This window comes from Ostrea edulis, chromosome 5 (genome assembly GCF_947568905.1).
Source record: "Ostrea edulis chromosome 5, xbOstEdul1.1, whole genome shotgun sequence".
Lineage (NCBI taxonomy): Eukaryota > Metazoa > Mollusca > Bivalvia > Ostreida > Ostreidae > Ostrea > Ostrea edulis.
In genome coordinates, this window is record NC_079168.1 from 69,293,774 (window position 1) to 69,320,934 (window position 27,161).

Genomic DNA, 27,161 nt, shown 5'->3' on the forward strand with positions numbered 1-27,161 from the left:
AGGAATAAGTTGTTTCCAATTTCAAAATCATTAAGATTAATCATGTCAGATGATAATTTTACAATGTAATAACTACGATGGCTTTTACAATTTGAGGATTTGAGCAGATTTTAATGTTAGCACACGTGGAAGGTTTATACTGGCGGCTTGTAACTGCGTCAATTATACTTGAATTCTCATATGTGTAATTGAAATTACATAGATTCTTTTTATTTCAAATTGATGTAAGCATGCCGCCGGTACGACAAAAACGAGGTAGCAGAAAACCAACAGGGGGGGGGGGGGGGGGGGATGCCCAATCCCAGGTACAAACGGAGCCGCCGGTCCCGCAGGGTGGAATAACCAGCGACGAAATACCGTCTAGTAATGCCGTCCAGCCCTTTCAGACAGGTACAAATGCACTTCTGTCACAGGATTGGGGTTTTACCCCCATACCAGTAAATTCAGTGCAATTTTCATTGGGGCATAACGTTAATGAAATGATCAGGCAGAAAATTGTAGAGGGAAAATATGTAGACCTGGCTCTCTTGTTAAAAAATTCAAATATTGAAGACTCGGCTAGCGAGAGAATTTTTCTGATTGGAAATGATGGTCAGATGCAGAGTAAGCTAAAGAATACTCTTAAAATTACATCTATTGAAAAATGGACGGACGCTTTTCTCATTTATTTGAGTGTGTTCACGTCTGTCCATACAAGTAAATACCAGGACATGCTCAAGTACATGCATGATGTACGTACGGGAGCTGGCAGGTCCTCTGGGTGGAAAATATATGATGAGCAGTTTCGGCTCAAATTAGCAATGGATCCCACCAAATCGTGGTCAGCCATAGACACAGAATTGTGGGTTATGTACATGTATATGGTTGGGGGGCATAACATGGCACCTGCAGGAGTTCAGGGGGTAAATAAATGTTACATGTTTAACTTTCAGGGGTTTTGTGGTAGGAAACATTGCACGTATGCTCACCTTTGTATTAAATGTAGCCAAGAGCATGCAATGACAAATTGCCCCCTTGTTGTCAATGTTAACAAACAAGCTCCTTCTTTCAGTCCCAAACAACCTTTACGACAGGGGCCCCAACAAGGGAGTCGACCAGCACACCACATCCCGCAAAAGTCCCCTCGATTTGCCGCACCCAGGCCTCTGGGAGCTCGGTTCAACTCCTATTAGGGTCTCTAATTTAGCACAGTATCTGCACCAATATCCAATCAGGCATGTGGCAAAGGAAATATTACATGGGTTTACTTATGGCTTTAAGTTGAATTATACAGGTCCTCGAATTTTTACGTTTTCCGACAATTTGAGGTCAGCTAGTCAATTTAAAAATCAGTTACAGGAAAAAATCCTTAAAGAAGTTAAAGAGCGAAGGATAATGGGCCCTTTTTTACAATCTCCTATGCCTAATATGCATATTTCACCTATAGGGCTTGTTCCAAAGTCAAGTGGTGGTTGGAGGATGATTACACATCTGTCGTACCCTCCATTCCTTGGCATCAATTCATTTATTGACCCGGAATTGTGTACTGTGAGATACACAGCTTTTGATACAGTTGTTGACATGATCACTCGGATAGGTCCTGGTGCAGAGTTGGGTAAGGTGGATATTAAAAGTGCATTTAGGTTACTTCCAGTATACCCGGGTGATTTTGAGCTGTTAGGATTTAGATTTAGGGATCATTACTATATTGACAAGTGCTTGCCCATGGGATGCTCAATTTCTTGTGCAATTTTTGAAAAGTTTTCAACATTTCTTCAGTGGGCAGTTATAAACAAATCGGGTTTAAGGACAGTCGAGCACTATTTGGATGATTTTATCTTTGTGGGTAGGAGTGGATCGGGGGACTGTTTGCAGTTAATGACAATTTTCCAACAGTTGTGCAGTGAATTAGGAGTTCCATTAGCAGGGGAAAAGACACAGGGTCCAGTTACTTGCTTAGTGTTTCTGGGACTTGAAATAGATACAGTGCTTAGGAATGTTAAGATCCCCAGGGAAAAAATACAGGAGCTGAAAGGGCTGCTTAGTATTCTGATCAATAAAACTAAGGTTAAGTTAAAGGAACTGGAATCATTGGTGGGAAAATTGAATTTCTTTTCCAAGACTATCAGAGGTAGTAGGGCATTTAACAGGAGATTTTACGATTCAATGATGGGGTTATCTTGCCCAAATAGTCATATTAGACTCACTAGAGCATTGAAAGAAGACATGTTATTATGGCTCCATTTTTTTGACAATTTTAATGGTGTAGCTTATTTTCCTCATTCAGCATGGGTTAATTCTAGAGCGATCCAGCTATACACGGACAATGCTGGGACTGTCGGATTTGGTTGTGGGTGTTATTTTAAAGGAAACTGGACTTACTATGAGTGACCTTTAGAATGGAAAAATTTGGATGTCTTGAGGGACATAACATTTCTTGAGTTGGCCCCCATACTGTTGGCAGTAATGATTTGGGGGGAGGATCTAAGTTGTCATAAGGTTCAATTTCACACAGATAACAGTGCATTGGTTAGCATTTTGAACACTCAGTCGTCAAGGTCTCCACGGATTATGTATGTGATTAGGAAGCTAGTATTGTTGTTTATACAATTTAACATAACATTTAAGGCCAAACACATTGCTGGTATTGATAATGGTATAGCTGATGCCATTTCTCGTAAACAGTGGGGAAGATTATGCCAACTTGCTCCAACAGCAAACCAGATCCCAGATCCAATACCAGCAGCATTTCACGATCTGTTGTCTAGCGTGAAGTTTCTCGACTACTGACGGCAGCAAATTCCTCCAATACATCAGCAACATACAAAACAGGGCTTTTAGCTTTCGATAGGTTTAGGAGCGTGACTAACGCAGAAATGATATGGCCACCCCCAGTAGAGCAAATAGTCAATTTCATTGCTTACTTATCACTTAAGGGCTATGCAGAATCTACTGCTAGAGCTTATGTAGTGGCAATTGGGTATGAGTGCAAAATTCAGGGATTAGAAGACTCTACAAATAGGTTTGTTATTGGATGGCTTCAGGCGTCTGAAGTCCAGGGCGGATACTAGGTTGCCGATAACGGAAAAAATTCTGACAAACTTGATGGGAGCGTTAAACACTGTGTGTTCGAGTCTTTATGAAGCCAAATTATATAAAGCAGCATATACATTAGCCTTTTTTGCCTTCTTGCGAGTTGGAGAATTTGCCTTATCCAAGGGCAACAATCTTCAGTCAATTTTGGGGGTTGATGATGTTAGCATACAGAATCACCAATTAGTAGTGTGTCTTAGGTGTTCTAAAACTGATCAACTGGGAAAGGGGGTCACAATTATGTTAAATAGGCAGGGCTCAAATATTTGCCCTGTTCAAGCTATGGCCAATTTTTTACTAGTAAGACCTCATTTTACAGGACCTTTGTTTTGCCATTTTGGAGGGAAGCCACTTACCCGTTATCAATTTTCGGCAGTTTTAGATAGAATTATTATGGCTATTGGCTTGGATAAGAAATATTACAAGTCTCATTCTTTTAGGATAGGGGCTGCAACAGTTGCAGCAGACAAGGGGTTTTCAGATGAAGAGATTAAAATGGCTGGCAGATGGAAGTCCACTGCTTTTCAAGCTTATATTAGATCACCACTTACTCCAACATCTCCCATATCTTAAGTTTTCCCAATTTTTGGTATGCATTACAGTCTGTATGAAAACAGACAGAATAACAGTTTGGATAGTCGGTTCGTCAATCATAAAAAAGGCATCAATAGCGGCAAGAAATAGACCGGGGGGATGGAGCTTAGGCCTGAACCAAAGAGGAGTAGATATTTGGTGGCAGGGGTATGGCGGTCTAAAATTCATACACCTGGTCAAAAAAGTCAGATACTTGGCCACTTTAGAGGACCCCCCCCCCCCCCCCCTAAATATTTGCTTATCCATTGTGGGGCCAATGATTTAGGCCAAACTAAACTCCAGAGCTTATTGCATAGAATCAAAGCTGACATCAAATTGCTTTCAAGTATATTCTCTCACACCACACTTATATGGTCCTTCCTTCTCCCACGTATTTCTTGGAGACACTCTCAAAATGTAAGGGCTATAGAACAGGCTAGAAATAGGTTGAATAGGTGGGCAGCCAATCAGGTGTTTGCTTGTGGGGGGAAAATTCTCACCCACCCCCAATTCATAGGGAAACCAGCACAACTTTATCACTCAGACGGGACTCATTTATCGGACTTGGGAAATTATATTTTTCTTAGCAATATCCAAGGGGCCCTTGAATATTTCGCAAATGGGGGAGAAAGCAAACAGTTTCCTTGTAAATAAAGTAAGGTAGGCATTCAGACTGGGGGGGGGGGGGGGGTATTTTAGGCAATGGCACAGTGGTCGGTTCTATTGAAGGTTCCTACCCCCACCATGTGGTGGTGGGCTCCCTGATTAATTTTCTGCAATTGCACAAATGTAATCAGGTTGCCCATATGGCCAAATCGTCACCTTCAAGTTGGTTGTGAAAATATACGTTGACTGTTGATGATGGTTGAATGTTGATTTGACAGTTTAATTTCATTTTATGTAAATAATTAAGAGTTGAATACTTGTGTGTTGCATGTGTCGGTAGCATGATTGAGATCAACCCAGCATGTTACTTGCCCTTTCGGACGACGCATAATATGTTGTTGTTGGGGGTGAGCCCTGTTGTTCGGCGACCCCACAGATGTTGTTTCTGACCACTGTGGCCAATATATTCCATACAATAAACCCATACATTTACATCGTGTTTTTATTCTGAAAAAGACAATGGTGGTGAGACTGATACGTCTTTGATAAATAGATAATATTCAATTTCAGCGATCGTTTCATTCAGGTACTTGGCCTTGCTGGTCATATTCAAGACCTGGTTGTGGATAATGTAGTTTCCCTGGGTGATTTTCCTTTTCCGTGAATGCGAATGACCTCGCCTTTGTTATGGTTAAATGTCATTAACCAATTTCTGTCCTTTGTACATGTATTACATAGTAGGCTACGCTATCCCGACATCTAAAACTAATACTTATTTATGGAATATTTTATCTTTGTAACCGATGAATTAAATTCCCAAACATTACTTGCAAAAGATAAAGGTCTTAAAAAATCTATAAATTCTAAGTAATTTAAATTACTGTGATAGAAATTTTATAATTAATTAAACATTTCTTATGACCTCTACTTGCATAGTTTATAATAAATATGGCTCTAGCACTCTAATCTTTTTTAAATTATAAGCTTGTAAGAATAAATCTTAACTTACGTTTACACCAGCACTTCACGAATTCTTTCGTAAAATTTACAATTCGTAACTTAGAATACCGCAAGTTACACTATTAGATGCGTGATTTAAGATATGTTAGTAAAACTCAGTTCAGAAACTTAAAAATAAAATAGATCTAGTCCAATGCACCTGTATACCTAAAACACATTTTATTCGTAAACATTGTACCATTTTAGTCGTGTACCTGGATGACTTTTACCATTTTCATCCCGCAGTCAAAATAGCATGACATTAATTTGAAAGACCGCAGTGAACTGAACTGTCGGCACAATTAACAGCGCCATGCATTATTAATTAAAATACGGTTCTATTTCGTCTTCTTGGAATTGATTTTCAGATTTATGATGCAATCTTCGAATGCATAATAGCATAATCTTGAGTTCGGAATAGTAGATGGAAATGGAAATGTGGAATGTTCATTCCAAGTTTATAAATATACCATACATGTAATTAAATACCCTTTATTACAATATGCAGGGTTTCTGAATGAAACACAGTGTTGACATTGAATGATAAGGCGCGATAATCAAGGAATGCTTATTGTAGACATTAGAAGAGTGATGCCGCGTTTCTAACTTTGAGAATGAATCATTTTCTTTTTATCATTTATTTGTAACTCAGGAAGAAGCACTCACTCGGTATGCTGTTGTGTATTGTTTTACGTCACATTTTAGAATTTTTCACTCATATTGAGACGGCAGATGTAGGTGCTAACAAATTTAGACCTATGCTTAGCGCTCGGGGCTGTAATAGTGAGGGTTCTTTAATGTGCGAACGCCCACGGTCAGACGAAACTCCGCTCCGAGAGACCCGATACGGTTACGTCTTCTGCCAAACACTTGGCGAAGGAACAGTCACTAACTATGTTAAACTTACTAACTATGTTAAACTCACTATGTTAAACTCACTATGTTAAACCCACTAACTATGTTAAACTCACTAACTATGTTAAACTCACTAACTATGTTAAACTCACTAACTATGTTAAACGTGTTGGGTTTGATGCGACGCAGAGATTGAAACCGGATCCCTCCTTCGCAAAGCAAACGCCCAAATCACGACCGGTATGACGTAACATCCAACAACAAAAAAACCCCAACCCCATAACAACCCATACCACCTTTACATCACAGAGTTTATAGCTCAATGGATCCTATATTTGTACACGGATTACGATAGTGTTTTGTATGTGCTGCAGACACCAAGGGAGTAAATGGAAATAATTACGTCATTGTCGAAATTGTTTAAGAATAACCATTTCGTTCTCGGTTTTAGATTTTGTTGGAAAATATTTTCCATCAAGATTTTTCAACTTTGCAGGTTATTCTCCGACAGATTTCCAATGGTTATCAATATTAGATCCATACATAAATCGTCCCAAGGGTATCCGGGTTAGAATAGGTCCTCAGTACCCCTTGCTTGTCGTAAAAGGCGACGAAAGTGGGCGGTCCTTCGTATGAGACCGCTAATATTGAGGCTCCATGTCACAGCCTGTGTGGCACGATAAAGATCCCTCCCTGTTCAAATGCCGTAAGCGCCGAGCATAGGTCAAAATTTTGCAGCCCTTAACTGACAATAGTGACGTTTCCATATGCCGACATTCAGATTCTTGACCGGGACGTTAAACAATATTCAACCAACCCATCACCATACCTCAATTTATGAGTGTTCACAAAATATTAAAGTTTGATAGTAACTTGTTCGTTTTCGGGAAGTGTAAGTTTGATAGTAACTTGTTCGTTTTCGGGAAGTGTAAGTTTGATAGTAACTTGTTCGTTTTCGGGAAGTGTAAGTTTCGAAATATCGCAACTGTAGTACGACGCAAGTTTTTTTTTTTAAACTGCCGCAAACGAAGTTTAGGAGGGGCATACTTGAATTGTCTTGTCTGTCGTCCATCTGTAATTTGTTCAAACTATATCTTGAGCACCAATGTATAGATTTGATTAAAATTTTGTGTATATCTTATATGAATAACGAAGTTGTGCACCTGTCAATCTGATTGAGATTCTTTTTAACATTCAAGAAAATTGTAACTATTTTTCTCCTTTTTGAGGGGTTTTGTGTTTTGTTGTCACCTATACCAGAGTATAGTATAATTCACTTTTACTCCATCATCATCCAAGTACCTTACGAGAGTATTAGCGCCATTAGTTCTAGATGTTGTAGAAACAAGGTACGATGCTAGTGAATTGTACCTGAAATGTCATTATACAGGGGGTAATATCCATGCATCAGGTGCCTGTTGGCTAAGCTGATATATAAGCATTCTCCTTTAAGGTACAAGGTAATGTCTACACAACGGGGAGAAATTACGTAGTGAAAATATATATTTCTCTATGTATATGAAACGAATAGATAATCAGCAAGAAAACTCATGATGATTAGGAAATGAATTTCATTTTTGAAAATACACGAGTGTATGAACGCTTAGAGATTGGTGAGAAGTATGCTGGAGTGAAAACACTCTGGGGATCCGGGTTAGAATAGGTCCTCAGTACCCTTTGCTCGTCGTAAGAGGCGACTAAATGAGGGCGTTCCTTCGGATGATACCGTGATAACCAAGGTCCCATGTCACAGCAGGTGTGGCACGGTAAATATAGGATCTCCCATGGTTTGTGGTTTGATATGATTTATATTGTTGTATGATTCCGATCCTCGAGCATTGTGAAAACACACAACGAGTTGCATGCAAATCATGCCAAACCACAAATCATCGGTGATTCTTTTTATCACATGGTAACCACCCACCCACCCACCCCCGCTCATTCATTTACGCTGGGAATTTTGCTTCCTTACATTTTGTAAACTACGTAAAATTACGTTTGTTTTTGACGTCGCCCCCGGCGACGATTTGGGACAAGATTTTAATATCAATTAGAGCGACGAATTCGGATGTACTATAGTACTCCCTAAATCGTCACCCGTCCTCAATCGTTGCCCGCCAATATTTTATTGACGTTTTTAGGACAGATTACAGAGAAGTTATTTCATTGTACCCCCTCTTATTTGGGGGGTACATAGGTTTCACTTGGTCTGTCTGTCTGTCACTCTGTCTCTAGTGTTTGTCGACCTATTGGGCTGATATTTTGTATGTAGATTCTAAGTGACCCTCTGACATGACTCACGAGTATTCTGGAATGAGAGTTTAAAGTGCTGCGAGCTGTGTACAATTTTCAGCAACTCTGCAATATCTCTGGTGTTTGAGAACCGATATACGGGTTACATGTGTTCCTGGCATGTGCTTCCCGCAACATGAAATTTCTTGATCGCGAGCTCAAGGCGCCGTGAGCTGTAATCAGGTATCCATCTGCTGTTTATGAACCGATTGAGCGGTGGCTAACAGGCATAATCTAATATAATCTGAGGTCACTAACAAATCTGCTGTTCACAAGACCTAACAACCCCATGATCAGCAGAATGACCCTACAACAAAAGGCAAAACGATTCATTGTCAAACACATCCCCCTCTCTCTGGAGGACTGGACGAAACAAAATTCATATAGACAACAATGACACCACCACCACCACCACCACCACCAAATAAATATACAACTCTCTCAATAGTAACACCACAGGGCCGTAAATTAACCTTCAATTTGGAGGAGGCAGGAAATTAGGCGGGGGTCTGGGGGCCGCCCAGGCCCCCAGACGCTGAGCACATTTTGTGCACACTGAACACGTTTCGTGCAAAATCCTTGATTCTAGGGCCTTCTAAGATGTTACTTGACTAACTCATTCTAAAAGAAAGATTTGGAATGCTTTTTAAGGGAGGTATCATGTTCTTAGTTATTGGAAACAACATAAATTCTAATGAACTTTAAATTTTAATTTTTTTTGGCTCAAAAGTTGGAGGAGGCAGCTGCCTCCTCCGCCTCCATGTAATTTACGGCCCTGCACCACTACCAACCAAAAACTACAATAACAAATACTGTGATCATGATACATCTTTTAAAAACATATACAACAGAACAAGTACAACACGAAGTAGAAGATTAAAATGTCTTGCTTATAGGGTTCAGAGAACCTTTTGCGGTCATAGCTGGACCACAGAAGAAGAAGAAGAAGAAAGAGGAGGAGAGGACAAGGAGTTAACAAACAGGGCCAGTTTATATGTAAATTATCTTTCCAAATACATGTAGATGCAGCAAGAGGGACGACAATTTGGGGTCTGAGGTTATGCACAAATCGTCGCCGGCAACAATTTGGGACAAGCGACAATTTGGGGTGTTATATAAGAAACCCCAAAATCGTCGCCCATCTTAAAATGTCGCCGGCGACAATTTGGGATGGGCAACGATTTGGAATGTAAGAACGTCACAAACAGCGTAAGAAAACAGTGTAATAATTAAAATTTATGTAATGGGATTATATCCACTGGATAAAGGAGTAAACATGTGATGACCCTTCTCTGCTCAAAGGCCGTAAGCGCCGAGCACAGGCCTAAATTTTACAGCCCTTCACCGGCAATGGTGACATCTCCATATGGAAGAAAAATTCTCAAGCGGGACGTTAAACAATATACAATTAATCACCCTGCTTTCTTTTCTGTCAGAATTCCCAGTCGTTAAAATACACGTACTATATTTATCAAGATTCATACTCTCATTGTTCACAAATGCATCGCATTCATGAGGAAATGACCATGATTACAATTTGTAAAGATACCAAAGTCAAATTCATTGGAAATATAAGTACATGTATTATCAAATAATGTCTAGAAAATTAAAAAAAATGATATGAATATGCATGAATTGGGGATTTCCAGTTTATTTGAAAATGGGATTTCACACTGCTTGGACTGTTTTCGCTCTTCTCCGATGTAAGAACTTTCTACTTCAATATTTTTCTTATCTTTAGATTCTTTATGTTCACGACTTCGTAACTGAATATAAAAATGGGTTATCTGTCTATTTCTCTATCTATTTTTACAAACTTTAAGATTAAAAACGATTATTAGTTTTGATTGTTTAGATGTGTATTGGTTTTTATCATTATTCATTCCCTTATCTCAATCAAAGTTAACAAATACTTCATTATATCCATGGTGATTTTTCTGGGGAGTGTCAATATCTTAAGAAAATGTACCCACAATTACGGTTTTTAAACTCAAATTAAAGAATATTGAGCGAATTAAAACCTTTTTATATTAATAAAAATAAATAAATGACAGTTTATAGATATGAATAAATTCATAGGCATGTGATAAGTCGACATTTAATTTACATTACAAAACAATTCATTCACAAAAGAACAGCTGTGAACAAATGTGATATTTATCATGTACGGGTCGCGGCTAAACATGAATGAACTTTGTATGAAAGTACAACAGAACTAAATACGTTACTAAAACACGTAGGTTCTCCTACATAATCTTTTCTTCTTCAAATTATCAATTGTTATTCAAATATAATATTTCTTTCAAATGGCGTTTGAAGTATTTGTATAATCATTCATTTCCAAATAGCGTATTACAGGTAATGACTTTTAAAGGGTAAATTAAACATTAACAAAAATACACATTTACTCTTACGTGGAAATCGAAATTGAAACCCTTTCTGTAGGGATCTCCAGATTTTATGTCTGTTGATTAAATGCATGACATTTTACAATGTACAAAACATTCTACCCATGGGGCATCTACATGTATGTCACTTTAAAAATGCAATAAATGTACATGTACGAGTATATATAATTTTGTAACGTGTTGCGTTTATCGTAGAGGACGCACGGTCTATAATGATAAAATAAAATAAAAGTGTATAATACTAAAGTATATAAACAGAGTGTATAATAATAAAATAAGTATAATAAGATATATATAGGCACCTGATCCCACCTATGGTGTGTCCAGGGGTCCGTGTTTGCCCAACTATATATTTTGTAATGCTGGTAGGAGTTATGAGATTGATCACTGTTTGTTATTTTCACCTTTCATATATATATATATATATATATCGCTGGTTCGACCCCGGGCTGGGGCGAAAATTTTCAGTACCTAGTTGTGATTATTTAGTGCTTTATATATTAATTAATTGATTTTCACATGTAACGTTTAGATCCTAGGGGTAAACGTAAGGTTGGGTGTTATAATTGTTTGTTTGTGCTTTATATATATATATATATATATATATATATATATATATATATATATATAAAAGTTTATAGTAATGAAATAGAAATATATACAAAGTGTATAATAATAATAAAAATATATAAAATTTATAGCGATAAATATGTATATATTCAAAGTGTATAATGATAAATAAATATATTCAAAATATATAATTATAAGATATGTATAAAGTGTATGATGATAAAATTTATATACAACGTGTCTAATAATAAAATATACAGAGTGTATAATAATAAAATATACAGAGTGTATAATAATAAAATATACAGAGTGTATACTAATAAAATATACAGAGTGTATAAATAATAAAATATACAGAGTGTATACTAATAAAATATACAGAGTGTATAATAATAAAATATACAGAGTGTATAAATAATAAAATATACAGAGTGTATAATAATAAAATATACAGAGTGTATAATAAAAAAAATATACAGAGTGTATAATAATAAAATATGTACAAAGTGTATAATGATAAGATATATACAAAATGATAAGAAGACAGGGAATGCTTACTCCTCCTAGGCACCTGATCCCCCCTCTGGTATATCCAGGGGTCCATGTTTGCCCAACTCTTAATTTTGTATTCCTTTTGGGGGTTATAAGATTGATCACTGTTCGCTAACTTCACTTTTCATACAAGTATTTGGCAATTTGTCGTGGAAAAATAAGTGAAAACAAAGCTAAAATTTCTAAGTCTGACGAAAAAATGCTAAAGGATTGCATCCTATACTGGCAGAATTCAACATGCACGGCACAATGAATCAAAGAATATATGAAATTTATCTTGAACAAAAAGAACCAATTCTAAAACAAGACATCTCCTTTAGATCTGTCAGATTCTATCTGAATTGTGCAAAATTGATCTGAAATATTTTGGTAGATTCATGAATGTGTATTGTTCTATCTAAAAGTTTGTTGTAATTTCTTCATATAAACGAAATTTTGGGATTTCAGAAATTGTTTAATACAACCTAAACATTCATCATGAAAATTAAAAACAATTCTATTCAGGAATTGGCTTATTTCACACAATGCTAGACAATCAAAGTATTGTGAAGGTTAACAAGGTCATATGGTCCAAAAGAAAACACATTTAGTTGTTTGTTCAATGTCCACAAGATATTTATAATTCTGTGGTTTGCAAATTGTCATCTGTCGACAATGGAGTAATTCGATAAAATGAAAATTTCGAAATCTAAAAACAGGAGCTACCCATGCTGCAGCCAGTTGGTGGAAAAACCTCCCGAAACATGTTAAAGCATAAACGTTTATATATATACCGGGTATAAATATATAATATTTAGCTATCGATCTTGATTTTACAGTTATAAGATCTTTTGTCACACTGTCATTCAAATGTGTTTTATTGTTGCATTCCTTCTCTTTCCCTTGTAAAGTTATAAATAAGAGACTTTGTAATTTTTGTTTTATTATATATTATTACCATTACGACGAAATTCCAATATATCTTTATAGAAATGAATTTTAGGAAAAAAATGTTTCAGCATGGTTTCAGAATGTACAATTTGAATAAAAAATACTTATGAATACTTATATTCTGATTTATACTGTAGAGTTAGGTCCTGGAGTTGAAAAGAAAGTTACTACGACCTAAAATATATCGATGTTATCACTTAGACACCGTATGGAGAAAACTAGCAGACTGCAAGTCTTCTTCAAAAGCGTTATCAGTTTGATACCATCCACATACGATAAAATACTCTTTCAATTTTGGTAGCAAGATGAACGAGGGAAAACAGTTGCTGAGAGACCGTTTCCTCGGAAACCATTCCGTGTACATTCACTTTATCCTTATGCAAGATTCGGTATTTTATAACCTGATACTAATATCTACGTGTTATTGTCATTTCACTTTTGATTCATGTCTATACGACCGAATCAGATTACCCGACCATTAAAAAACGTACAAGTTGTTTTTATAATTACTAATTTTACTAGTGGGATAGGAATTTTTCCGCCTGAATCCCCACGTTCTTTGTTTGTATACAGAGGTGAGAAAAAACGCAAGTAAATAAAACACCAATATCACCTACATACAAATTTAACTGATAAGCACCATCTTTCTCAGAAGTAGATGTGAAGTACGTACAAGAGCTAGTACTCATTAGTAACAAACCCAGCAAACTATATAATTCAAATGATTATAAAACTGACGTCCAGAGGAAATGTAATCTGTTTTATTTGTTTTCAGATCTATTCTTTGTTCATAGCCTTGATGATATATCTCTTGAAATGAACAACCAGGACAAAACTAGGTTCTGCGACGATAGACGTATGTATGATGCTGTATGATGTTGTATCGGTATTTTTATCTTCAACTCATATTTACATTGAAACATCATCACTGCTCTTGACAATGTCTATGATCATTCTATCAATCATCCATCCATACATAAAAGTTATTTATTTTGACGTAAAAATTGCATAAGAACGAACGTGATGTAGAAATGCAATTTTACAGATATAAATAAGCTCTTCAGCTCCAATAACCACGTCTGCTGTGGGGGTATTTTGCATCCCAGAAATGTTAATGGTTCAGTTCAGGAGTGCTGCAATAACGAAATCTACAACAAACGACTAGATCTATGTTGCAATGGGGTTCATCATTCCAGCTATAACATAGGTAATTAACGAGTCTAATCATGACATTGATTTTCGACGTATTAGTATCTTGATTGAATTAAAATACATCAGTCTTTTTCAGATCAACACGGATGCTGTGGTTCAAAAGTTTATAATTTCACAGATGAGATGTGCTGTGGTTCACAAATTCACAGACTGAATTCTACAAGACTTTGCTGTGGCAACGAAACATTTGACGCTCGTCTTCAATGGTGCTCTTCAGACCTGGGTACCATGGCTATGCACGAAAACAAATGTGGAGAAATGAAATACGACATTAGAAAGAACATGTGTTGCAACAAAAAATTAATTCCTAGAAAGCAAAACGACGCACGTTGTTGTGGCTCTTCTGCATTCAATCATTCATCACATTACTGTTTGAGGGAGAAGATTCTACGTAAAGGATTTCTGTGGTGCCAACATCGTAAGTTTTGTAATTTATAAGTGTACATGTATCTACTAATACTGCACTCTATTAATCTATTCATATTGTGATGTTAGAATAAAATATTCACTGGATCAGCACACCTAATCTTTATTTAATCGGATCAACATTGTGCTTTTAAAATGAAATTAAGATTTATTATTTCATCATACATTGTTGATGTTTTGCGTAGTTCAGACAAAATCAGTATCGCCGACTTCTATTCCAAAATAGAAATGGACGTCAATAAATTAGAATGAGTATACAAAAAAAAAAAGAAAAGAAACTGAATCAGGATGAAGATGCAAACAATTATTTTTGAAAAAAAAAACATTGCATGCTTGGTCAATTAAAACACGAAATAGATCAGAAAAATGAAAGAAATAATAGAGATGATGGAAGGAGAGAGAGATGGAAACAGGGGAGGACAGAGAGAGAGAGAGAGAAGAGGTGGGGGAAGGATACAGAAGGAGAATGGTAGAGCCCCCTCCACTCCTACATTAATCTTCCTCTGCCATGTCATAGGCTTTGACAATTTAGATCCAGAAAGATATATCTTTTGAATTTGAAAAGATCTCTTTTCATATCGAAGAGTTTTATTTCAAATGTTATCAACAATATCTCATAAAAAGAATATATCTCTTTCAATCAAACTTCCACCAGAGTTCGTTTGCTCACAAACCAAACTCTTCCACTTAGGCATTATGGGGTAGCGATTTCTTAGGCCGCGTGTACTGTGACGTCACTGTAGAATGACGAAAAAACATAACGTCAAACGTAAACAACTTTCAAAACAAGAACGTAAACATCAAGTTCATTACTTTACACAATAATTTGAACAGAGTCTCCCTACTTTTTTATGATCTTTTGATCATTTTATGTTTAAAATAAAATCCATACTTTAATATTAATGCTCTTAATATCAATATCTTCACACTTTTAACTGCTAACTACTTCTTTAGTGTTATTTGCCTGCGTGATAATCGCGGATTCACAATATACAAATCTGTATATTGTGCTGCGTCACATAGCAGAGGTATATTCGTAGGTGACGTAATGAGGCCTCGACGGGGAGTTTGCTCTTTCAATAAATAGTAAGGATTTTTTTTCACCACAAGGGATATCGATTTAACTTAAATATATATCTATTTTTACTAAGAAATATTAATTAGGAGATGTATCTTCTAAAATTATTGTTGACTTTGTAATTATCTAATGATCAGTAATTCAGAAAATTACTTTGTTCAACACTACTCTGATTCTACACACAAGTACTCTGAATTTGATTGAAAAAGATGCTGGGATTCCTCTTTGACAATATGTACGGTCTTTGGTGATCAAGTCTTTTAACAGTCTGTTGGTAATTCCATGGGACCGTGGCCCAGCATTTAGATATATCGCCGACGATTTATCTATCAAGAATACTCATTTTCATTCATGAAAACAGTGATATGTTGATTCGATATATCCCAGTGAATTGATGATAAAAGACACCAGAGAATATTACATATCTACTTCATGTTTTGGTATTTTATTGAACATGGATGTTTACGGCAAACTGACAAGTCAACTTTATGACAAATGGGATGAGTTCAGCTTCTCCATCGTCATCTTCCCATATTTATGTAGCAATATTCCATTATCACCTGCATATGGTGCTTATGTCTCTCAACTAATCAACATATCCGATACGCAAGAGCATTTTCTGCGTATGATCAATTTCTAAATTGAGGCAAGCTACTGACAAATAAGTTGATATTACATGGGTTTTAATAGTCTCGCTTTAAGTCGTAAATTTTATAGTCGTATTTGCAAATATAACGTGTCGTTTAGTCGAACACTGTCCGATTTGTTTTATATCCATTGTTAGGCCGTTCTTTACATATCGATTTTAACTACGGATTACTCCGTTTACCTGATCAAGATATAGGGTTCACGGCAGGGGTGACCGTTCAACAGAGAATGCTTACTCCTCCTAGGCACCTGATTCCACCTCTGGTGTGTCCAGGGGTCCGTGTTTGCCCTACTCTTAGTTTTGTATTCTTTGTGGAATTTCTGAGAGTAATCATTGTTAGTTATCTTCACTAATCATAATTAGATGTATATTTGTAACATGATATTCTTAGATTAAAACTACCTCTTTAAGATAAGAAATATATCTGTAAAATGATTTATTTTCAGCGATATATTCTTCTGGAAATAAATGGTAAAACAAAGTGTGTCTGTATGTTTTTCAATTAAAGAAAGGAACTATATGTTACATATAACCACAAATATTTGTACCGAAAATCATTCATAAACTGGAAAAATAAAAACCTATTCTGATATACCCGATTTATAAAATTCTGTTGAAATGCAATAATTTATCAAAAAAGAGATATCTTTCAGATAAGTATTTTTTCTTCAAATGTGAATGAAAAGGTGGAGATAACGATCATTAATCCCATAAAGAATAAAAGACTAAGAGAAGGACAAACTGACCTTGGACATACCAGAGATGGTATCATGTGCATAGGAGGCGTAAGCACCCACTGTTGACCGGTCACATCCGCCTTGAGCCGCATATCTTGCTCAGGTAAACGAAGTAATCCGTAGTCAAAATCAGAGGACGGCCTAAAAATCGGTATGAAACTCACGGTCGACGGGGGATGCTTACTCCACCTAGACACCTGATCCCACATCTGGTGTTTCCCCAACTCTCTATTTTGTATTGCTTATAGGAGATATGAGATTGATCACTGTTCGTTATCTTCACCTTTATAGGAGTTATGAGATTGATCACTGTTCGTTATCTTCACCTTTATAGGAGATATGAGATTTATCACTGTTCGTTATCTTCACCTTTATAGGAGATATGAGATTTATCACTGTTCGTTATCTTCACCTTTATAGGAGATATGAGATTGATCACTATTCGTTATCTTCACCTTTATAGGAGATATGAGATTGATCACTTTTCGTTATCTTCACCTTTATAGGAGTTATGAGATTGATCACTGTTCGTTATCTTCACCTTTATAGGAGAGATGAGATTTATCAGTGTTTGTTTTCTTCACCTTTATAGGAGATATGAGATTGATCACTGTTCGTTATCTTCACCTTTATAGGAGATATGAGATTGATCACTGTTCGTTATCTTCACCTTTATAGGAGTTATGAGATTTATCACTGTTCGTTATCTTCACCTTTATAGGAGAGATGAGATTTATCAGTGTTTGTTTTCTTCACCTTTATAGGAGATATGAGATTGATCACTGTTCGTTATCTTCACCTTTATAGGAGTTATGAGATTGATCACTGTTCGTTATCTTCACCTTTATAGGAGAGATGAGATTTATCAGTGTTTGTTTTCTTCACCTTTATAGGAGATATGAGATTGATCACTGTTCGTTATCTTCACTTTTATAGGAGTTATGAGATTGATCACTGTTCGTTATCTTCACCTTTATAGGAGTTATGAGATTGATCACTGTTCGTTATCTTCACCTTTATAGGAGATATGAGATTGATCACTGTACGTTATCTTCACACAACAGATTGCATTGTAACTACTGAATTTTTATAACCAGACCACTATAACGACCACATGCTCCGCGAGATGCTGATCTTAAACGAAACTGCTGCAATCTCTGTAACATCAACATTGATATCATGAAAAGAATTGTTTTGGAATATCACAGAATGTATTTTCTTGTTTCACAAATTTGAATTAATTCTATTGGGATGTGCAAATATAACCCGATAAGGCTGTAACAGATAATTCACGAATTAAGTGAATTTGTTTTTGGTCTATAGATGGCGAATACAATCCTATAATACATGACTGTTGTGAAGGCAAGCTATTCAGAAGAAATGGATCTGCGTGGCGCTGTTGTGGTAGTAAAATGATTAACTATGACGAGTACAATTGCTGCGCTGGAAATCGTTACAACAATAGAAACGAACAATGTTGTGGAGGTATGTATTCGGTCCCCGTGTCACAGCAGGTGTGATACGATAAAGATCCCTCCCTGTTCGTAAGCGCCGAGCATAGGCCTAAATTTTACAGACATTCACCAACAAGGGTGACTTCTCTTGTGAAAAAGTGAAATTTGAACAAAATGAAAAAACTTTGATCCGCTTTACAATTTGTATTCACTGAATCCCATGTATATGAAAAGGCTAACGTGTGCAAAACACAAGCTATCGCGTGCCTATCCAAGCCATTGATTGGCTACCAAACTTGAGGCCCCCAACGGGATAAAGTTATACGAGGTCCCCAATAGGGTAAATGACACATATATACGCTTTAAACATAAATGCTATTATGTTCCATAATATTGATTTTAAATCTACTATAACTCTCGTTGTTTGCATAAACAATAACATTTGATGTGAACAATTTGCGTATGAATCATGATAAATACACAGTACAATGATTTAATGGCTTGGGAATATTCCAACAGACATGAAAGTAAAATTTAAATATAAAAAATAAATTTCATTTTTGAAACTACACGCTTCAAGCCAGCATACTTTCATGAAGCGCAAGGCGCTCCGTATAGGGTGCTAGTATAAAACGCAGCAGTTCACGCTCTCATGTATTTTCAAAACTGAAATATATTTCTTAAATGGACATAAATGTTTGATTCACAGGCAACGTTGCCAAGTTAGAGGATACTTGCTGTGCCGGCGAAACCATTGACCCGAAAACACAGGTGTGTTGTCAGAAAACTCTATTTACCAATGAAGTAGTAATTCAAAAGGAAAAACCATATCACAACAAATGCTGTCCATCTATAAATGGCGGGAAATCGTATGATTCTGTCAATTATGCCTGTAGTTGGGAGAACAGAATTGTTAGTAGAAAGAACAAACGTAACATTTGTGGCCGAAAAATATACAATCCTGGGAATGATCTATGCTGTAATTCAAAAGTGTTCAAAAATGCGGCAAGAAGAAATATGGCCTGTTGTTTGCCAAGCGCATCTGTTTATAATCCCAGAACACATGTTTGTTGTTTTGGTGTCAGGAGAAAGGGCTATAGGTAAGTTAATTCGCATTTTCAAATGTAAATACATATATGAAATGTGAAATATTCAACCAATATATTTTCCTGTTTTTTGTATTTTTGTTTTTGTTTGTTGTTGTTGTCTTAATAAGTGTGTCGATTTTCTTTAGTAGACGCTTAGTATTGTTTCCTGTGTATTGTAAGATGCATGAAGACGCTTTATTATCTAGATGTGTAATACTAATGTTCTTCTTTGTTTGAAATTAGTTGTACAAAGACACTTTATCGTCCAAGATGTCCAAGAAAGTGTGGCAATAAAAAGACTACATTGAAGAATTATTGCAAATCTTCACGAGGTATTTGTCATCACTATTTTAGTCCTCAAACAGTAAAAGTATATGCATTATAATAATCATGATAATGATATTAATAATGAATTACAAGTACAGTCCGTGTACATTCTGTATTTATGAATCGACATTTACAACGACAAAGTCTAGAATTCACTCACACTGTAGTAATCAATATCATTGTTACATGTTGCTGTTTTTAATCAAAGTTAATTGAATATGATTGTAATTATTATTTACTAATCCAGTAATAAAAATTAGAATAGTGATGAATTGTCATAAACTCGCACTATTCGTATTCAGACATTAACAATATTTATTTGTTGTTAACGATTGAAAAGAAAATTTTAAAAATCCTAGGTATTGAAAATATAAGATTCAAAAATTGACATTATTTCATAGTTTAATATTTTTCTAATCAGATAATCTAGACACTGTACCTTCCTTTCTTTACGAAAAGTTCTTTTTTAATTTTACAACTTTTTTGATTTATCAATTGTTTGGCAGTCGTAGCTTAATGAACTATCTGACAATCGTAGCTTAATGAAATGTTTGACAATCTTAGCTTGGTGAACAGTTTGACAGTCTTAGTTTTATGAACAGTTTGACAGTCTTAGCTTTATGAACTGTTTGAAGTTTTAGTTTAATGAACTATTTGACAATCTTAGCTTAATGAACAGTTTGACAGTCTCAGCTTTATGAACTGTTTAACAGTCGTAGCTTAATAAACTGTTTGAAGTCTTAGTTTAATGAACTATTTGACAATCATAGCTTAATGAACAGTTTGACAGTCTTAGCTTTATGAACTGTTTAACAGTCGTAGCTTAATGAAATGCTTGACAATCTTAGCTAATGAACAGTTTGACAGTATTAGCTTTATGAACTGTTTGGCAGTTTTAGCTTACTGAATCGTTTGACAATCTTAACTTAATGAACTGTTTGACAGTCGTAACTTTATGAACCGTTTGACAATCTTAGCTTAATGAACAGTTTGACAGTCTTAACTTTATGAACAGTTTGACAGTATTATCTTTATGAACTGTTTCACAGTCTTAGCTTAATGAACTGTTTGACAGTCTTAGCTTTAAGAACCGTTTGAAGTCTTAGTTTAATGAACTATTTGACAATCTTAGCTTAATGAACAGTTTGACAGTCTTAGCTTAATGAAATGTTTGACAGTCTTAGCTTTAAGAACCATTTGAAGTGTTCGCTTGATTAATTGTTTGACAGTCTTAGCTTAATGAACTGTTTGACAATCTTAGCTTAATGAACTGTTTGACAGTCTTAGCTTAATGAACTGTTTGACAATCTTAGCTTAATGAACTGTTTGACACTCTTAGCTTAATGAACTGTTTGACAGTCTCAGCTTTATGAACTGTTTAACAGTCTTAGCTTAATGAACTGTTTGACAATCTTAGCTCAATGAACTGTTTGACAGTCTTAGCTTAATGAACTGTTTGACAATCTTAGCTTAATGAACTGTTTGACAATCTTAGCTTAATGAAATGTTTGACAGTCTTAGCTTAATGAACTGTTTGACAGTCTTAGCTTAATGAACTGTTTGACAATCTTAGTTTAATGAACAGTTTGACAGTCTTAGCTTAATGAACAGTTTGACAATATTATCTTTATGAACTGTTTGACAGTCTTAGCTTAATGAACTGTTTGACAGTCTTAGCTTTAAGAACCGTTTGAAGTGTTCGCTTGAATAATTGTTTGACAGTCTTAGCTTAATGAACTGTTTGACAGTCTTAGCTTAGTGAACTGTTTGACAGTTTTAACTTTATGAACTGTTTGACAGTCTTAGCTTAATGAACTGTTTGACAGTCTTAGCTTTAAGAACTGTTTGAAGTGTTCGCTTGATGAATTGTTTGACACTCTTAGCTTAATGAACTGTTTGACAGTCTTAACTTTATGAACAGTTTGGACAGTATTAGCTTAATGAACTGTTTGACAGTCTTAGCTTAATGAAATGTTTGACAGTCATAGCTTTAAGAACGTTTGAAGTGTTCGCTTGATTAATTGTTTGACAGTCTTAGCTTAATGAACTGTTTGACAGTCTCAGCTTTATGAACTGTTTAACAGTCGTAGCTTAATGAACAGTTTGACAGTCTTAGCTTAATGAACTGTTTGACAATCTTAGCTTAATGAACTGTTTGACAATCTTAGCTTAATGAAATGTTTGACAGTCTTAGCTTAATGAACTGTTTGACAGTCTTAGCTTAATGAACTGTTTGACACTCTTAGCTTAATGAACTGTTTGACAGTCTCAGCTTTATGAACTGTTTAACAGTCTTAGCTTAATTAACTGTTTGACACTCTTAGCTTAATGAACTGTTTGACAATCTTAGCTCAATGAACTGTTTGACAGTCTTAGCTTAATGAACTGTTTGACACTCTTAGCTTAATGAACTGTTTGACAATCTTAGCTTAATGAAATGTTTGACAGTCTTAGCTTAATGAACTGTTTGACAGTCTTAGCTTAATGAACTGTTTGACAATCTTAGTTTAATGAACAGTTTGACAGTCTTAGCTTAATGAACAGTTTGACAGTATTATCTTTATGAACTGTTTGACAGTCTTAGCTTAATGAACTGTTTGACAGTCTTAGCTTTAAGAACCATTTGAAGTGTTCGCTTGAATAATTGTTTGACAGTCTTAGCTTAATGAACTGTTTGACAGTCTTAGCTTAGTGAACTGTTTGACAGTTTTAACTTTATGAACTGTTTGACAGTCTTAGCTTAATGAACTGTTTGACAGTCTTAGCTTTAAGAACTGTTTGAAGTGTTCGCTTGATGAATTGTTTGACACTCTTAGCTTAATGAACTGTTTGACAGTCTTAACTTTATGAACAGTTTGGACAGTATTAGCTTAATGAACTGTTTGACAGTCTTAGCTTAATGAAATGTTTGACAGTCATAGCTTTAAGAACGTTTGAAGTGTTCGCTTGATTAATTGTTTGACAGTCTTAGCTTAATGAACTGTTTGACAGTCTCAGCTTTATGAACTGTTTAACAGTCGTAGCTTAATGAACAGTATGACAGTCTTAGCTTAATGAACTGTTTGACAATCTTAGCTTAATGAACAGTTTGACAGTCTTAGCTTAATGAACAGTTTGACAGTATTATCTTTATGAACTGTTTGACAGTCTTAGCTTAATGAACTGTTTGACAGTCTTAGCTTTAAGAACCGTTTGAAGTGTTCGCTTGATTAATTGTTTGACAGTCTTAGCTTAATGAGCTGTTTGACAGTCTTAGCTTAATGAACTGTTTGACAGTCTTAACTTTATGAACTGTTTGGCAGTCTTAGCTTAATGAACTGTTTGACAGTCTTAGCTTTAAGAACTGTTTCAAGTGTTCGCTTGATTAATTGTTTGACACTCTTAGCTTAATGAACTGTTTGACAGTCTTAACTTTATGAACAGTTTGACAGTATTAGCTTAATGAACTGTTTGACAGTCTTAGCTTAATGAAATGTTTGACAGTCATGGCTTTAAGAACCGTTTGAAGTGTTCGCTTGATTAATTGTTTGACAGTCTTAGCTTAATGAACTGTTTGACAGTCTTAGCTTAATGAACTGTTTGACAGTCTTAACTTTATGAACTGTTTGACAGTCTTAGCTTAATGAACTGTTTGACAGTCTTAGCTTTAAGAACCGTTTGAAGTGTTCGCTTGATTAATTGTTTGACAGTCTTAGCTTAATGAACTGTTTGACAGTCTTAACTTTATAACAGTTTGACAGTATTAGCTTAATGAACTGTTTGACAGTCTTAGCTTAATGAACTGTTTGACAGTCTTAGCTTTATGAACTGTTTGAAGTGTTCGCTTGATTAATTGTTTGACTGTCTTGGCTATGGACTACGACGTTACACGACGGTATGCATTATGAAGCGAGTGACACATCCAGGATTTGTTAAAAGTGTGATAGGCTGGGGCCTACGCCAGCAATTTTGAGACTAATCTTATACTCTTGCTGTTCTACTATTTGTTTTTATCACAAAGTGGAGGGGGACCCTCTAAATCCGTTACTGACGTATGCTGGTGTTTAGCGTCGCAGTTTATACCCCCATGTATTTTCAATATTTTATTTACATTCTACTTTTTTTTTATGCCCGAATTTCCAGTCGTTAAGATAAATGTACTATACGAAAGGTGAAGATAACGAACAATGATCAATCTCATAACTCCTATAAGCAGTACAAAATAGAGAGTTGGGCAAGCACGGACCCGTGGATATATAGTACAGTATATTTATCTACAAGTATGTTTATCAAGATTCGTACGCGCATTGACCATTCTACTTTCATTTCTGTCGGAATCTCCAGTCGTTAAGGAGGTATATATATTTACATTCTACTTTCATTTCTATCGGAATCCCCAGTCGTTAAGGAGGTATATATATTTACATTCTACTTTCATTTCTGTCGGAATCCCCAGTCGTTAAGGAGGTATATATATTTACATTCTACTTTCATTTCTGTCGGAATCCCCAGTCGTTAAGGAGGTATATATATATTTACATTCTACTTTCATTTCTGTCGGAATCCCCAGTCGTTAAGGAGGTATATATATATTTACATTCTACTTTCATTTCTGTCGGAATCCCCAGTCGTTAAGGAGGTATATATATTTACTTTCTACTTTCATTTCTGTCGGCATCCCCAGTCGTTAAACAGGACGTACTATATCTACCAGGAGTCAACTTCAGCGGGCTCATTTCCTATGGCTATCATTACAATTTATAAAGACACCAAAAGCAAAATCATTAGAAATGTAAATAGTTTAGTGTTTAAAACCAATCTTAGATTTAAACAATTACTAAATGATAATAATGGTAAAAAAATTCATAACGAAAGGATCTGAAACATTACAATTGTACTTCTAGTAATAACCTCTATCAATTACAACATGTTTTATCTTATACTATATCATTTGAAAACGATTCATCTATTTTGAATCCTTGGAAACCTTACTATCGATTCTTTTATTTTGATTCCAGGCAAGTTTAATCAAACTTCCCGACAGTTCAGGAATATAAGAAAGCCAATGCGATCTATAGGGCGGGGTAGATCATGCCAGTGTCTATACCGGAAGAGAACGAGGACAGCTAATTCATCTTGTAGATTCAAAGAAAGTCGTTGTGTGTCATACAAGGGTTTAATTGGGATATTAGTAACCCGAAAAAGTGGAAAATATATACTAATGTACTATAGAAAGAAAGGAAGAAGACTCATTAATGACTTTTGCGACTCAACTTTATGATATTGTTCATGTTAGTAGATTTATAGTCAGTGTTTTAATTTCGAAGTTTTATAGGAATTATGATTATGTTTGATGTACATTTAAAATGTTCATGATGGCAGTAAATTATCAGGAAGGTTTTCATATTAAGCTTTATCTGGGTAGTCCAGACCATGTGATGGTTCGTATCGTTGTCCGTCACAAATTGTCGTCTGTGACATTATGTAAGGGTTAATGTACTCGTATCGCTCCATTCCTTAAAAGTAATGGACCGAGGCCCCGAAGGGGCCGAGGTCCATTGCTTTTAAGGAATGGAGTGATACGAGTACATTGACCCACTTAAAATCCACCTTGCTGGATTAATAAAAACTAAACTTTGTGCATTTTAATCATGTCTTACGTTTTTCATTCTTTTGTTGCATGCATTTATATCTACTTGTACAAAGGTTGACCTACTTTCCGAACACTCCATTCCTGAAAAATAATGGAGTGTTCGAACAAAAGAATGACGTCATAGGTGGATTTTAAGTACTTCCCCTTATGGTACATATTGTCGCCGACCTCAATATGTGCCGAGACAAGGCATACTTTTTGCATCACGGTACACACTGTCGTCTGTGATAATACGTGCCGAAGGACGACTATATGGGAAAAGAGTACCAATTCATTTCCCATCTACCTTAATGTTAACCTTTGGCCCTCTCACTAATTAACTATATCGATTTTAAACAAATGGCCGCAAACATTTCAAAGTTCATTCCAAGTGTTGATAAAAAATGACAAAAATATATAGGGTTCCGTGCCTTTTATAGGCCATATTTGTACTTTTTTACAACACATAGCAATCTGCAGTAAATTACACACTTCATTTTAAGCACACCCCTACCATGGTAATTTCCTCAGTCATTTCTCGATTTTGTGCGATAATTTTGCATCCTGACAATTAATTTGAACCTCTATAATATTTCTTTCAATTCCAAATAATTTCACTCTTGATATTAGCCAATCACGCAACACCTAGACATTTATACCTCCGCTCAATCTTGGGTAAACTCCGTCCGGGTTACGCATACGGGGGTTTGGTACTCTCATTCCATATGGACCGTGAAGGTATGTACATATCGTTGCCGAACAATTTGTACCGAGACCATTCTTTTTTCAAATACTATCACAAACCTTCTCAATAATGATTTATTTATTTCTCTTTTTTATGTTCCATTTAAGAAATTTTCACTCCCTTCAGAGACGCATTAGTTTTACGTAAAGTCTCACAAAGTTTTACCTTTGTGTAATAGAGAGAAATGTTATATGTTTTCAGTAATTTCATTAATTAAAAATCAATTGCTTTACTTTATTTACAGAAGATGAAATACAATATGAGAATAAAGATTTTTTTTATCTACTTTTATTTGTAACTGTTCCACCTATTTTCATGTTTGTTTCATAGTTTATCTAAACTACTCCTCCCCTTACACTTCATTAGTTTGCTTTGTTTTTGTGCATGTGCCTTTGTTGTTTGACTCGTATTTATTGATTAACTCGTCTTAATTTATTTATTTAAGGTATTCAATGTATAATGACCATATTTCATATCTAATAAATGGATGGTGGAATTTTTGTAATCATGGTATCATTTTGAAGGGTTCATCAAATAAAAATAATCCACCATAGGAATTTTCAAAATTTTGTTTACTGCTTGATTTATTTCACCTAGAATTTAACATTGAAGTATATGGGAAAAGCATGTTTTATTACAATATTTTAAAAAGAAATTATATTTTCATACAAATCTCTCGGTAGAAAGTTACAAACACTTTCTCTTAGTGAAAATATGAAATAAAATTAATCATTGACCACACTCATTTTTAGAAAATTAGATTTTTCTTATTTTTACAAAGGGCAGACAGCTCTTCCAAAAAGTCTTAAGTGCAAAAAGGTCAGCTTCTAATCATTTAACAGTCATGTGAATTTCATCCGCTTCACTTTCATCATTATTTAACAATAAACACTTATGTTAATCTGAATTCTTCAAAATTGTTCATTATCCTTTCATTATACATGGAATACCTTAATGCCCAATAAATAATTGAACGT

The 27,161-nt window shown here is 35.3% G+C and overlaps 1 protein-coding gene across 1 annotated transcript; it reads left to right on the forward strand.

Annotated features, from left to right (window-relative positions):
- Positions 1 to 293: 293 nt before the first annotated feature.
- On the forward strand, positions 294 to 27,161 carry LOC125650149 (galaxin-like). The gene is made up of 8 exons (XM_048878153.2): positions 294 to 390; positions 13,633 to 13,713; positions 13,903 to 14,064; positions 14,146 to 14,487; positions 18,283 to 18,444; positions 19,123 to 19,513; positions 19,745 to 19,833; positions 24,826 to 27,161. The coding sequence occupies exons 2-8, from the start codon at positions 13,674 to 13,676 to the stop codon at positions 25,086 to 25,088; spliced, it is 1,449 nt and encodes a 482-aa protein (XP_048734110.2). The 5' UTR covers positions 294 to 390; positions 13,633 to 13,673; the 3' UTR covers positions 25,089 to 27,161.

What these genes read in the sequence shown, in the direction of transcription:
- LOC125650149 (XM_048878153.2), top strand. Translation starts at nt 13,674, where the DNA reads ATGAACAACCAGGACAAAACTAGGTTCTGCGACGATAGAC. An exon ending in TCATTCCAGCTATAACATAG is followed by an intron (nt 14,065 to 14,145) that starts GTAATTAACGAG and finishes AGTCTTTTTCAG; the next exon opens with ATCAACACGGATGCTGTGGT. An exon ending in TTATTGCAAATCTTCACGAG is followed by an intron (nt 19,834 to 24,825) that starts GTATTTGTCATC and finishes TTTTGATTCCAG; the next exon opens with GCAAGTTTAATCAAACTTCC.